Source organism: Melospiza georgiana, chromosome 12, assembly GCF_028018845.1.
Source record: "Melospiza georgiana isolate bMelGeo1 chromosome 12, bMelGeo1.pri, whole genome shotgun sequence".
In the NCBI taxonomy this organism is placed as follows: Eukaryota; Metazoa; Chordata; class Aves; order Passeriformes; family Passerellidae; genus Melospiza; species Melospiza georgiana.
The window spans coordinates 1799004-1812782 of record NC_080441.1 but is presented as its reverse complement, the minus strand read 5'-3'; the positions used below and the strand labels follow the sequence as shown (position 1 = coordinate 1812782).

Genomic DNA, 13779 nt, shown 5'->3' with positions numbered 1-13779 from the left:
GTGTTATCCTAATTTAACTTCTAAATAGCTAGCATCTTGATTGTTAAAAAAAAGAAATTAAAATACAGTGGTTAATTTTAAAATGTTGATTGATATCTTATGGTGGCGCCAAACCTCATTTTCACTTGTGATTTCATCTTCTGTTCAGAGCAACTACTATTCTGCTCAATGAATTCAAGCCCTACTCAATCTTTACTGCATCATAAATTGTCAAACTTTCCTTTCTTCAGGATTGTCTTCCATGAAAATGCTGGTTGCATTCAAAATGATCTGTCTTTAAATTTTCTACCTTTTTCTTTTGTCACAGATAATTATCTGTCTTCCCTTTTTACACTTGGACCTTCTGCTTAGAGCTCACAAAACACATTTAACAGTTGATGTCACTTTTCTTGCGGTTCATTTCATGTTTGTTTTAATTAGGCTTTTGAGCTCCCTCCCTTCATGTGAAAATATCACTCTCATTTTCTGATGTTGTCTTAACCAGATTATTTTCAATTTGGTGCTTCATTTTCTCTGCCTGTGTGCTGTCTGCAGCATGTTGACCATGCTTTTCTGAAACACTTGTCTTCGGAGTTCTGAGAGAGGAACTTTGGGTTTCACTGGGTGAAGAAAGTTCTCCTTGGCCATGGAGGACATGTGGGAGCTGATGAGCTGGATGCTTTCATGGGAAGTGATTTTCTGTGCTTCTCATTCCTTCTCTCACTTGAAGAGAAAGATTGTTGACCATGGAAATGATACCTGAGAACTGGTGAAGGATTGAGATTCTGTTCCACAAATGACCCTGGTGACATTTTGTGCTGTAGTGACTAGTTGAACATTGGTGAGAGGAGAAGATAATAGATTAGGAGAGGAGATTGTCTGCTGATGGCAATCCCTTCTGTGCTTCTAGGGGAAACTTCTTCAGGAAGAGAAGTGTTGATTGTAGAGACTTGCAGTGACTTTTGTTTCTGAAAGAGTCCCTAAAGGAAAAATGGGAGAGAAAAGAGTAGAAAATGGAGCAGGGGGAGGCTGAGCAGAGCAGTGGTGGTTGTGCAGTGAGCTGGCAGCCTGCAGCAGGTGAGCTCAGGTGAGCACAGAGGCTGCCCTGCTGGAGCAGATGTCCCTGTGCTCCCAGCATTGTGGGCATTTGTGCAGGGTGGCAGAGCAGGGCACAGATGTGCTGCCTGCCTGCACTTTCCCCTGGGGAAAGTCACCTTTTTGTTCATGAATATAGAGAGATGCTGTTCCATGGTAAAGAGGAGATGGCATTCTGAAAATCACTGTTTAATTATCCATGTAATTAAAAGCATCCATACCGAGCAGTTGAATAAAAATGCCATGTGAGATTTTCTGAAATGCAAGTTGGAGTTATAACTGTAGGCTATGTTTTTGATTACAAAAATTTAATTAAATTCAGTGGTGACATCATCTAAACAGATCAAAAGCTCCATAATAAAAGCAGTTGTTATACATACAAGGAAGTCAGTATGCCATTAGTGTTCTCAGTGTCATATGTAAAGTATCTGACCTGATAATTTTAACAAATGGCATTTTTAATCTTTCAAGATGTAGCTGTCAAGACAGGTATTCAGTTATTTGTAGGCAAATGTGTCAAATACTGAGGATTCAGCAGCAAAACATAAGAATTTGAAATTGATGCTCCTGCTGTAGAGCTCAAATGCAGAGAAGTAGCATTTGAGCTTTTTTCTGTAGAGAAGCTCTAACACCTAAACAGGTTGATAAAGTAATAAGAGAATGTTACTACTACTAATGATTAAACACTGAAAAATGTGTGTGCAACTACATCCTACTAAGTGCTGTGCTGTGTTTATTTATGTATTATTATTATCTTTTTTACACAATAACCTCTCTTGGCTGACCACTGCATGCAGATAGTCGGAAGTAAAGTTCCGGTGAGTACGAACACGAGAGTTTTGTTTTCTCTTATGAACTTCACTTTTTAGAGATTAGGCTGGAATAGTTTGGACTTTTATCTGGGTTTTAAAAGTTCAGGGGGCACAACTGAATCCTTATTTTATCAAAATAATTGTCAATCATGTTGATCTTAGCAGAATGAGATCATTGCTTACACTTTTGAGGGATTTCTTCAAGTTTTCAGGAGTCTGTTTCCAAATACTTCAAACTCACTGAGCTCATCTCTTCACTGTGAGCAACAAATACAATTTAAGCTTGTCTTGCCTTTTATTGAAGGCAGACACTTGAAATTTAAAATTGACAATACTTGGCTTACTTCATTCTGTTTTGATGGTCAATTTTTTATGCTCTAATTGTTGTTATTCATAGCTTGTCTTGGAAATGCCAACTTCAGCAGATCAATGTGACAATAAGATTAATTTAGAGGATCCAGGAGGTCAATATGTTTCAGATGACATCACTGAGAGCATAACTTTTCTCTTATTAAGGACTCATCTACGTTTTATGTTGTTTTGATTGAATTCAAATATTATAGACAAATATTTGGGGTTTCATTTGTTGGAGTGAGTTCAGCAAGTTTTTGCTTCCTATTGTATGGGATTTTTTGGGAATAATTACATATGAATTTAAAATAGTGGTTGAAAGCAAAAATTTTCTTTTAAATTATGGATGGACTTTATTTTTGATTACAGCCAGAACAGGCTTTTCAGATACAGTAAGGCTTTCTACTTAGATCATATTCAGTAATTAAATTTTGTAGTAGAAATAGAGAACAATCTATGACTTGAAACTGCCTAATCATCACCTCAGATGTAGTTAGGTTTCTCTCCTACACACTATATTCTTGTATATTTTTCTCTTGGCTTTGTTTTATTTATAGTGACCTTTAAAGAGACTTTTGTGTTCGCCAGTACTTTTTAGTTTTGTGCACACTATTGGTTCTTCCCCTCATTGAGGAGAATATCTTCATTGTGCTTATGTATTTAAAAGTATTTGATTTTTGAGGGGACAAATTATTAATTTTCCAGCTCAGTGTGTTAAAACCACTGCTGCTGTGTAATTTCCTTTTGGTGTGAATTAGCCTGAACAGCTGCTTTGTGAGATTATTTTATAAAGCAAGCTGATACTCCCACAATGGGTAGAGGAGAAATTCTAACATGTTTTCTTCCCCCATGCCTTTGGGTTCAGGGTCTGATAGAGAGCAAGAACAGCTCTGCATTAAAAGCATGCTTTTGTGCAAATAACTTGCGAAATACTAAATCAGAAATGCTGTGCCTGGTGTATGGCTTTGCATATCATTGCTTGAAGAGCTCTTGCACCTCCGAGTGCCTCCTCCAGGGTTCATCCTTTGGGACCTGTTTGCTGCTGCCAGCACGTGGAGCTGTTCCCTTCAAGATTTACAGATCCACCGTGACCAGGGAGGAATTTTGGGGTGTTCCCAGTAGTACTGTTGGGTTGTAGAGATGGCAGAGAAGAGGTTTCCCGTTCATGGCAACTTGGGAGCTTGAATTTTACACGGGACCCTCAGCACTGGAGGAACTGCTGTGTGGTGCAGGCTCTCATTTGAGCTGGCACCAGGGAATCTTCCTCTGCCTTAATTGTAACACTGAAGGTGACCAGTCATAAGGGAATTCCTAAGATTTTCATTCTTGAGCATTGGATTAATCTCTGAGCATTCTGATGTGAGACCCAGCCCTCTTCAGTTTCTTTCTACTTCCCTTTTGCTTCCATCTTTATTAGGTGTTCTCCTGTAAACATTTTCCGCTGAGACCTTACACCTCCAAGTAAATGAAAAATGTTTGTATCAAAATCTGATTCATATAGAGGCATAGCAATTCTTAAAAATAGTATTCCAGTCAAACTCTCTTTGAACAGGGAAATAAAAGAAGTAGCACCTGGTTCAGCATTCGAGTCAGTATGGCTAGAGGTGAAGTGGATTGAGACTGAGGCATTGTTTAATAAATCAGGGAATAACAAAGTAATCCTGGTAAGCTGAAAAATCTCTGGAAGATTTCAAGGATGGATTTTTATGAGCTGTCTTGAGTGACCATCCATTTTGAAGGAGGAAGAAAATGAGGAAGAGAAGTTGGTTCCTTATTGCTGTGCAGTTAAAGGTGCTTTTTAAAGAACCAATGAAGAAATGTGCCTGTCCTGCAAGCTGTGGGAAAGAGCCTTAGCAGAGCACCATAGCTGCCAGTTCTTTTTGAATTGTTGATCTGTTTTTGAGAGTCATGGGTTATCTGAAAATAAGGGACTAGGCAGAGCAGAGGTGCTTCACCAATGGCCTGGATGGCACAGAAGGAGGAGGCAGCAGGATCCCACCTTGGTTTAAAAATGAAACAAAGAGCAGCAAAGACTTGAGGTTGCCGCAGTGTGAGCTGGAGTCTCCTGTGGAGCTGGCAGCAGGCTGCAGGGGAAGGGCAAGCTCCTCTCTTGGGAGGGGCCCCTGCCTTGCATTCTAGAGAGCTGTTCAGGGTCCAGCTTAACAGGCAGTGGCACTGACTTACATTGCCATTGCCTCATCTCTGTACATTTTGTGGCTCTCAGCAGCATTTCTGTTCTCTTCTTTTCCATTTGGGGAATGGCTGAAATGACAACATTTGTGCCCAGTTGGATCTGTACCATGGAGATGATGTACATTAGTTACACACAAAATCTTCTCTGATTCCCATCCATCCAATGGGATAAAGCTGTTCCTTTTTCCTAATTCTTTACATTATGGTCCTTCAGAGTGATGGTTTTTCTGAATTTTGAAGACTTTTGATGTATTAATCTAATTTACAGTCAGCTCCTATTCCTATAAATATAACCACCTTCCATTTATTCCTTTTTCTTTTGGTGGAAGAGCATCTCTTTGTTTAGGATGTTGATGGAGACTGATTCTAGTCCCTTTTTATCCTTCTTACTCATCTTTGCCTTGGTCCTTTGATGTGATGCCCAGCTGAAGGTGCTTTGCATGTCAGCAAGGAGCAGCTTCAGAGCTGACACAGTGCAGAGGAGCCTGATGTCTCACTGCAGTCAGTCTGTCCTGGTTTTGTTCTGAATCTGAAAGTGTATTGTGAGCACAGTTCTAGTGTGTGCCTGGAATCTGCCTAGGTCAAAGTCATTAATTTAAATTTAGCCAAGTCGTTTTGCCATCAGCCATACTTAGTGTATTTTTGGAAAATGAATGGTAAGAATTTGAAGAGAGCAAAGCAGCAGCTTCATAAGAAGTGGAGCTTTGTGAAAGAGAGACAAAAAATGGAATATTTGTGGTGAAAGTGATACAATGAAAACCAAATGCATATAAATCCTCTTCTAGGACAGGCACTTGATACTGCCTTTGCACCCATGACATCTTTATCAGGCTCTCTTCAACAGACCCTTCAGAGCTAAGGAGCTTTAGGAGCTGCAAATGAATCAAAACCACTCTTCTGAGATAAGCCTGCTGCAACTTGTCAGAGCTGTACAAAAGATTAGTTGCACCTTTTGGAAAAGTGTTTTGTCTTGTTCAAGAGTTTGAATAGTCCAGCTCTAAAAACTGATATTCAGGTATTTAATAGTGAAATACTGTGTAAGTAGTTACTCTTGTGTAGTGGCACTTCAGCAGGAGGGAGCTCTTTGTCAAATCTATTGTATTATTTTTTTGCAGCAAACAAGATCCTCTAGAGATCTCTATTAGGGGTCAAACAGGAGCTATGGTACAGCAAAAAATTGGCTCAGGGAGTTGCATGAACTGGGTTTTTTGTGTGTCTCTCTTTATGATTGTTTCCAATACACTCTCATTATGTATGTTAATACAGCTGAATGAAGGAATTAAATTTTTCTATTCCATTTGTAGTACATGCACTTTTACTCAAAGTGAAAAAGATTCCAGCAAAAATAATTATCCTTGTGATGTAAAACCAAAAGTGTTAAACACTGATGACAAATCCAAGTCAAATCAGCTGTCTTGAATACTTGTACTGTGATTTGGAAATTCCTGTGGAAATATTAGTCCTTTATTTTATCATCTGAGCACTGTTTGATCACTGGAACACTCAGCAGCATTCTGCCTTCTGTGCTAGGGGGGACTCAAAAACAGCAAGCACGAATGTACCCTGTCCTCACAAGAGTACATCCATGAGCTGCGGTCTGGAATTTCAGATGAGAAACTTCTTAATTGCCTGGAGTCTTTGAGAGTGTCTCTAACCAGCAACCCAGTCAGGTAAGCAGAGCAATTTCTGCAGGAGTTTTCATCATGCTGTTTTTGCTGAGCAGGAGTTGTGGGCTTTGGGGTTTTTTGGGAAGCAGAGTCATTATGCTAATGCTTGTTGACAGGAGAGCAGTGTTCTCAGCACCCTGGTCTGAGCAGTGAAATGTTTGCAGCTGTCTGCAGGATCTCCTCACCTTTCTCTGTGCCTTTCAGCAATCTGTACTTGTTGGAGCTGTTTGCCTTCGTGGCTGATCAGATCTTTTGGGAACTGAGACAAGAGTGGAGCCTGTGAAGGGATGCACAAGCAGAACAGAGATACGGCTTTGCAAGTTCTGCATTTCATTAAGAAATAATTAAAAGCTTTTTTCTTTGGGTTTTTTTTCCAGCTGGGTTAACAATTTTGGACATGAAGGTCTTGGGCTCCTGTTGGATGCGTTGGAAAAGCTTCTGGACAAGAAACAGTAAGGACCTGGATCATTTGAAGGGAGGGATGGGGAGGTTGTGAGGATTTTCCTTATGTGATTTTTCCCCTTTTCAAGGCAAGAAAGTATTGATAAGAAGAATCAACATAAACTTATCCAGTGCCTCAAAGCATTTATGAACAATAAAGTAAGTATTATTTTAAATTCACATATTTTATCATGTTTGGGTTTGAGTTCAACATGTATATAACATGGTAAATGTTGGAGAGGGGAGGAGAGCTTGTCTATCCAGTGCTTAACTCTTTGGGAATGCAGGTCTTAAACTTAGTGTAACTTCTGTTGAGAGTCTTCCTCATGAACCTTCCTGCATTTTTTCTTAGTTTTGTTAAATTATTGATTTTTGGAAGTAAAATATTTGATAAAGAGAGGATGATAGTATAAATTTAAGGTAAGTAAATTTGGAAGTTAATTACTTGGAAACTTAAAAAAAAGCTTTCCAAGTTCAGATTTCAATACTTGTTTGTCAATATAATGTACTTTCTACCTGATTTAAATTGAGTAGGATTTGATATCTTTTTAGCTGCAGTTTTTAAGTTGGTAGGTCATGGGTAAAGGGTTAGGTTAAGTTGTATCTGATTTGTTTCTAATACAGGTTACTCAGGTTAACAGACTGAGTACCTTCTAGAAGCTGATGTGTGAAACTTGTGATTTTATTTTATTCATAGCAAAATCTGAAGTCTTATATTTGTGTATCTTCTCCAGCAAATAAAACTGCATAAAAGTTACTTATAATTATTTTTGCTCAGTTTAGAAATGAAAGGGAGAAAAGCAGAGTTTTCATACTTCAGAGGTGTTTCAGTTATAGACATAAAATAAAACCTGACTTGTTTTTTGGTGGGGACTGATTTTACAAGTTCCTGAGGAGCTGAATCTCTCTATCAGGAGAATGCCTCAAATGCGTTCTGGGGACCCTGACCTGTGTCCCCAAGCAGTGAGGGCCAGGGGGTTCATGGGGTTTTGGTGAGGGAGGGAGGAGCTGGGACAATCCCTCAGGATCTCAAGTTGGGCATGAATTTCCAAGCAAGCACAACCTTTTCACCAAGAGCTTTTTGTTTCTGCCAGTACGGTTTGCAAAGGATCCTAGGAGATGAAAGGAGCCTCTTGCTGCTGTCAAGAGCAATTGATCCAAAGCAACCCCACATGATGACTGAGACAGTGAAAATCCTTTCTGCTATCTGCATTGTTGGGGAGGAAAACATGTAAGTCAGATATTGAAGCTTTTTTGGTGCTTATGAGTTGTTAATTTGGACACAGGTGAGAAAACTTGTCAAGGAAACAAATGTAACCTGATAAGTGTTTAATGTGGTTTAAAATTAAAGAGACTTCACCTGTTGTGTTGCCCTAATTCAGTATTAAATCAGAGAAAAGCAAATGAGCAGAGACCTACACAGTGTGGCTGAAGTGGAAGGTGTGAAAGGACAAATCACCTCTACCACAGGAACCAGGAGTTTGCATTTACAGATTTACAGCTGGGCTTTGGAACAGTTCAACTTGGAGTTATTTAGCACTTGCCCATGAGATTTTTAAAACAAAGATGATCACTTGGCATATGTTTGCTGTAAATTTCCCACTGTGTTTATTTACTGAAGGTTAAAATGGGCGAACTTCATGTCTTCTATGCAATAAATGGATTAAAACATTCTGATTCCTGAAAGGACAGTTTATTAGAATTTCCAGATGTTAAACATGTCCACTGTTATCAAGTGCACAGTTTGCAAAGGGAGGGATTTTTTCCTCTCATTGGTTGTTTCATTGCTGAAATAATAATAGAGAGATTTAGTCTCCCCTTTTTTCTATTTCAACATTGATCTTGTAGACATTTATAACACTTGTTCTTGAATTGTTTTCAGCTTCTGTAGATGAATGCATTTAAACTCTGTGAGTGCACTAAGCCTTGAGTTGTGTGAGCACTGAGCTCAGTATGTTGGAAATGAGTGAGCTGGCTGTGCTGAGCTCTCCTGACAGTCTTTCTCTCTCTTAGGCTGGACAAGCTTTTAGGTGCTATAACCACTGCTGCTGAGAGGCACAACAGGGAGGAACGCTTCTCCCAGATCGTGGAGGGCCTGGAGAACCACGAGTTCATCCAGCTGCAGGTGGGTTGGTGTGTGTGTGCTTCAGGGAAAGGCTGAGCACTGTGTATGGCCTGGGGAGCTGGATTCACACACATCTTCTAGTGCTACTCATCAGTAAAAGAGGAGAAATAAATACAACTGGCCTACTGGTACTGGATTTTCTACTTGTTATTTGGTGAGAGGCCAAGGAACTCACTTCCTGTCCCAAAAATAGGATTAAGCAATCTTGATCTTATAAAGAGAGTAATTGGTGATATTTCTTTCCTTGGATGCCAGGTGTAATGTTCAGGTAATAAATCTGGCCTAGTGCTGGTACTTGAGGCAGCAGTACCTGTGGCCTTTAAATATTCAGATTTATGCTAATTACGGCAGGGTTAGCACGGGGTGTGCCCATTCTTGGCAGGGTCCCTTTTGGGATGAGTGAAGTGCAGCAGGATATTATTGGTACTTTTGTCAACAAGGACTCTGCATTCCTGCTGTGTGTGCTCAATGTGTGCCTTTCACCAGCCATAGTGCCTCTCTGAGGGTGAGGTGAACCTACTGAGCTTTCAAAATTATTAAAATAAAGTAATCTGTGCCAGTGGTTGTTACTGTCATGACTTAGATCATGTTCATTGCTGCTTGTGTGTCCATGGATAGAGATAAATATTTTATGTTTTCCAGAGTTTTGGTTGGCATTAAGATGTGAGCTTTTTTTAGTTGGGATTGGTTGGGTTTTTTTGTTACTGCCATTTTTGCATGGAGGCCAAGTGGCTGAATATCCTAATAAGGGATGACTTTGACTTATGGCCTTCTCATTGCACAGTAATTATGCACATTTTGTACAAAAATTTATTTTTCAGCTACCTTGGCTGAAAGATCTGGAAAAATACAGGCAGGGCAGGTATCCTTGGGATGCCTTTTTCCAGTCTTGGCTCAAATCCACATCAGCTGCAGCTGCTGTGTTTACCATCAGCACCTCTTGTTTCAGAGCTGATGAGTTAATGATGGCCAATAAGTGTCTATAAATGATGTTCTAATCTTAATAGTGCTATCACTGGAGAATCCATTCTGGAGTTGTCTCCCACTCCATGACCTTGTTGATTTAAGGCAAACAACAGCCACCACCCCCCATTGCTGCCAGCTCCCCTCCCCAGGCTCACTGCTACCTCAGTGAAGGCACAACTGCAAGACTCATTACCGTGGTTCTGACAAAATCCTTCTTTGCTGGGAATGTATTAGCACAAGCCATTAAGGCAGAGTCTCTCTGGCAGGAGCAATCAGAGCAGATGGCACCTCTTCTCTCTATTAATTTCAGATTGGACATGTGCTTTGACTTGTTAAGTCATGTCATAGTAGTAAAATAACAAGAATCATTCAAGCAAGCATGATGATACTGCATTATCTGAAGATGCAGCTCTATCAAGAGAGTGCCTTTGAAAGGGTGTTTTAATAGAAATTTGAGACTCCATAAGGTGTTCTATTAAAGCTAAATAGTGAATGTAATTAAAACAGGAAGGTGCTTTTTATCTGATTTTTTTCCTCTGCAGCTATTGATTTTTTTTGTCCTACTCTGAAGCTACTTCTATTTGCAGTTAACATCTTTTACCAAACTTGCTATTTCCCTTGAGTCCCATTTTAGTCTTTTAAAGTGGATCAGCACTTTTGGTGTTGTGTTGTTGTCTACCTGTTTTCAAATAAATCAATTAAAGTGCACAGCTGTTCAATTAAAGCATTAGCCACTACCCTGAGACCAGGCATTTTGCACAAGGGCTCTGCAGGAATGGAAAAAACACCTGGTGATGTGACTAATTTGGGTATGGGTGTTTATTGGGTGGGTTTTAAGATGTTAGTTATTGTAGAAACAGTTTGCTTTCAGACTGGTGAATGCTGAGGAGAAACAAGGGGAGGTACAATGGGAAACTTCAGTTTGGGAATAACTAGGGCATGATTTTAGGGTGGGGGGGGCCCCTGGAAGTGTCCCAGGCCACATTGGACAGGGCTTGGGACACCCTGGGACAGTGGGAGGGGTCCCTGCCATGGCAGGGGTGGCACTGGGTGGGCTTTGAGGCCCCTTCCAGCTCAAACCAGTCAGTGACATTACTCTGTAATGATCGTTCATGTGGTACTCCTTTGATACAGTGGAAGCATCCTGATATGGAAACAGAGAAAATATGATGGTGCTAAAATAAACCCAAGTGTTGCATGTGTGCTGCATAATAAATAATTTCCATATTTTTTGGTTTTATAAATCAAATGAAACAGTGACTGAAGTATTGATTTCCATTCTGTGTTTCTGATTGCAGGTGGCATGTATGCAGCTCATCAATGCCCTTGTTACATCCCCTGAGGACCTTGACTTCAGGATACACTTGAGAAATGAGTTTTTACGTTGTGGCCTGAAGAAAATATTGCCTGTGAGTCCCTTGTATGCAGGAGTTGGTCACTGTCCACTGTGAATGCTGAAGATAACCAAACTGTTTAACCAGGACAGCAGATGGGAAGGATTTGGGGGAGCAGAGGGTCATATTATCAGCCCAAATCTGGTTCAGCCTGCAGAGTTACAAATTCAGATTCCCATGAGCTGCAAAATAGTAGTTGAGACAAGTCAATATATTAGAAATTGAGGGTAGCCAAATGCTGCATAATGAGCTCAAAGCACATGCAGTCAATGTGAATCTGGCTGTGGAACCAATCTTGGATTAACTTTCTTTGTATGTGCTGTTCCTGTTGTTTTCTGTGAAATCTGGTTTTCTTTTATCTGCCTGCTGAGAATGCATTGGGACATTTTAAAGAAAAATCAAATCAGAAGTTCATTCTGAGGCTGCATGTCTGTCTTCATGCAGCTGCACAGACAGGAATATTTCTGACTTGGGAGAGATTTGTATCTCTTAGCCAAGAAACCATTCTGATGCTTGCATCAAAAATAGGTGTACTTAAGGTATTCATCACTTACAAAAGATGAGAAGAACTGGAGTACCTGCTTATATTTGTCTGAAACAATTTATTCTGCTATGACTTTTAAGATGGGAAATTTCAAATTGTCCATTTGTCAGAAACAAAACCTTCCATTTTTGGCTCATTCAGCCTTGAGACACTTTCTGATGTGTGATGTTATTTTTTCTTAGGGTTATTTTTAGGTTTATATCATGTAGATAGATTAATATGATCTAGTGACTTTATTTGCTGTGGAACATCAGAACAAATCTTTTTACACTTGTTTAAACTTCTCAACCTCATGCCAATTAATGGTTTGAAATATACCTATTGTGGTTTTGTAATGGAATTCTGACATTAACAAACAGGAACTGCTTTGTCCCATTAAGAGAAATGGATTCAACTGGAAGTTTTCTTGTTTGTTCTGTAGCCTATACTTGCTCTGTGAGCTGATGTTTTGCCCTTAGTTTTTCTCAGTTGAATCATTATAATAAAAAAGCCCAGGTACTGAATTGAATCTTGTTGCTGTTCTAAGGTTAATGTCTTACATTTCATCACAGTGCAGTCCTTCAAGGAGGGAATTTTTGCTTTTAAAAAGGGAAAATTAAGATATACTTTACCTTGAAAAACAGGCCTTGAAAGATAAGGAAAATGAAGAGCTTGATATTCAGCTGAGGGTGTTTGATGAGAACAAAGATGAAGACCACTTTGAACTGTCACATCGTCTCAATGACATCAAAGCTGAAATGGAATATCCTTTAAGGAAATGCTGTTCTAACTTGTGTTGTTTCAGAACTTTATTAAATGGAAATTACAGTGCTCTATGTGCAGGTTATTTGTCTCAGTTGTATGTCTTACCAGGGGCTTTGTCAAGCAGATTTCTCTCCAGTTGCTCTTTTTGTTGGAAAATATTTGGATAATTAGTGCTTAAATTTGCATGTCAAATGTAAGTCATTGGGAACTGAATTAATTTTTCATAAATAACATTTATTAAGCTAAACTCTGTCTCATAATACATCAAGAGATAAAATTATACCCGTGGAAGATCATAAGTTGGAAGAAAAATGAGTTTTGATAGTAAAAGGAACAAAATTTCTTGTAGGTTCTGAAGCACTACAGATGTGTGCCTTTTCTAGCTGTGAAGGAGCAGGAAATGTCAAGTTCCCTAAGTTCAGAATGGCTGCTTGCAGGTTTTAGGAGGAAGCAGAGGGAGGTAGAGGCAATCAGTGGGAGGACTGTAAAATCCCCTGCAATGTTGTTGCTGTGCAGAACAGGTAATTACAAACAGGGGTCATCTCTGGGAAATGACAAAGATTGCCCAGTGTGTGTTGGCCAACAGCCTGGCTGAGCTCAGAGTGGGAACAAAGCTTTGTGTGAAATGTTTTTAAAACATGAAGTCTATATCTGATTGTTCTGATTTAATAATGAAACATTTTAGGAAATTGATAAACAGGGCACAGAAATTCTGTGCACAGTCTTAGTGGGAAATAATATTTACTGCTAAGGATAGGAGCTCAAAGTGTGGAGGGGTTTTACTTGAAAAATAAGGGAACTGTCTGGGGAGCTGTGTTTGGGTGGGGTGGCTGTTCTGACTGCAGTGGGGTTTTTTGGGATTTTGTTTGTTTTTAAAATTGTTTTTTTAAATACTGCTATTTTCTTAACAATGCTTGCACTGATGTGAGCGAAGTATTTCACCTGCTGTACAATATGGTGAAAGACACTTCTTCTGAAAATTACTTCCTGTCAATTCTCCAGCATTTCCTGCTGATCAGGAATGATTACTATGTCCGGTGAGTGCAGCTGCCAGGCTGGGGTTCTGGGGGGAGCAGGGGCAATAAGAGAAATGAAGACCTTGCTAAACTGAGGCAGCTCATGCCTACAAAGCCACTCCTTGAGGTTGATGTGTTGTTTTTGTTTTTGTTCCATGTTAGTATTAAAAAGGTCTTGGTAAATATAATTGTGTTTATTTCAAAGACTTGAAGCTTAGTCTAACACCCTCATCCCAAAAACCTCTTATTTGCTGGGTACTTTTTCTTTATTCAAGTTTGATATATTCATTGCTTCAAAGAACATGGAAGTTGTGCAACTGAGAATTGAAAATAGTCCCTTGTGCTTTGAATCCCCTCTTTTCAGTGTGAACTTCTCTTATGTGCAGCTCAGTGTCATAGCAAGGTCAAGGCATCCCGTCCAAAATATTTACAAATAACAGTTTGAACTTGGT

General features: G+C 39.5%; 1 protein-coding gene across 1 annotated transcript in view; it reads left to right on the top strand.

The window, feature by feature from the left end:
- The window catches only part of DIAPH2 (diaphanous related formin 2), a 167803-nt gene that overhangs the window by 20598 nt on the left and 133426 nt on the right, over nucleotides 1-13779 (top strand). The window contains exons 5-13 of the mRNA XM_058032453.1: nucleotides 1872-1892; nucleotides 5961-6100; nucleotides 6475-6549; nucleotides 6628-6697; nucleotides 7633-7769; nucleotides 8552-8663; nucleotides 10928-11038; nucleotides 12191-12309; nucleotides 13232-13348. Of these exons, the coding sequence (XP_057888436.1) occupies nucleotides 1872-1892; nucleotides 5961-6100; nucleotides 6475-6549; nucleotides 6628-6697; nucleotides 7633-7769; nucleotides 8552-8663; nucleotides 10928-11038; nucleotides 12191-12309; nucleotides 13232-13348 (902 nt within the window). The remainder of the gene's footprint in view (nucleotides 1-1871; nucleotides 1893-5960; nucleotides 6101-6474; nucleotides 6550-6627; nucleotides 6698-7632; nucleotides 7770-8551; nucleotides 8664-10927; nucleotides 11039-12190; nucleotides 12310-13231; nucleotides 13349-13779) is intronic.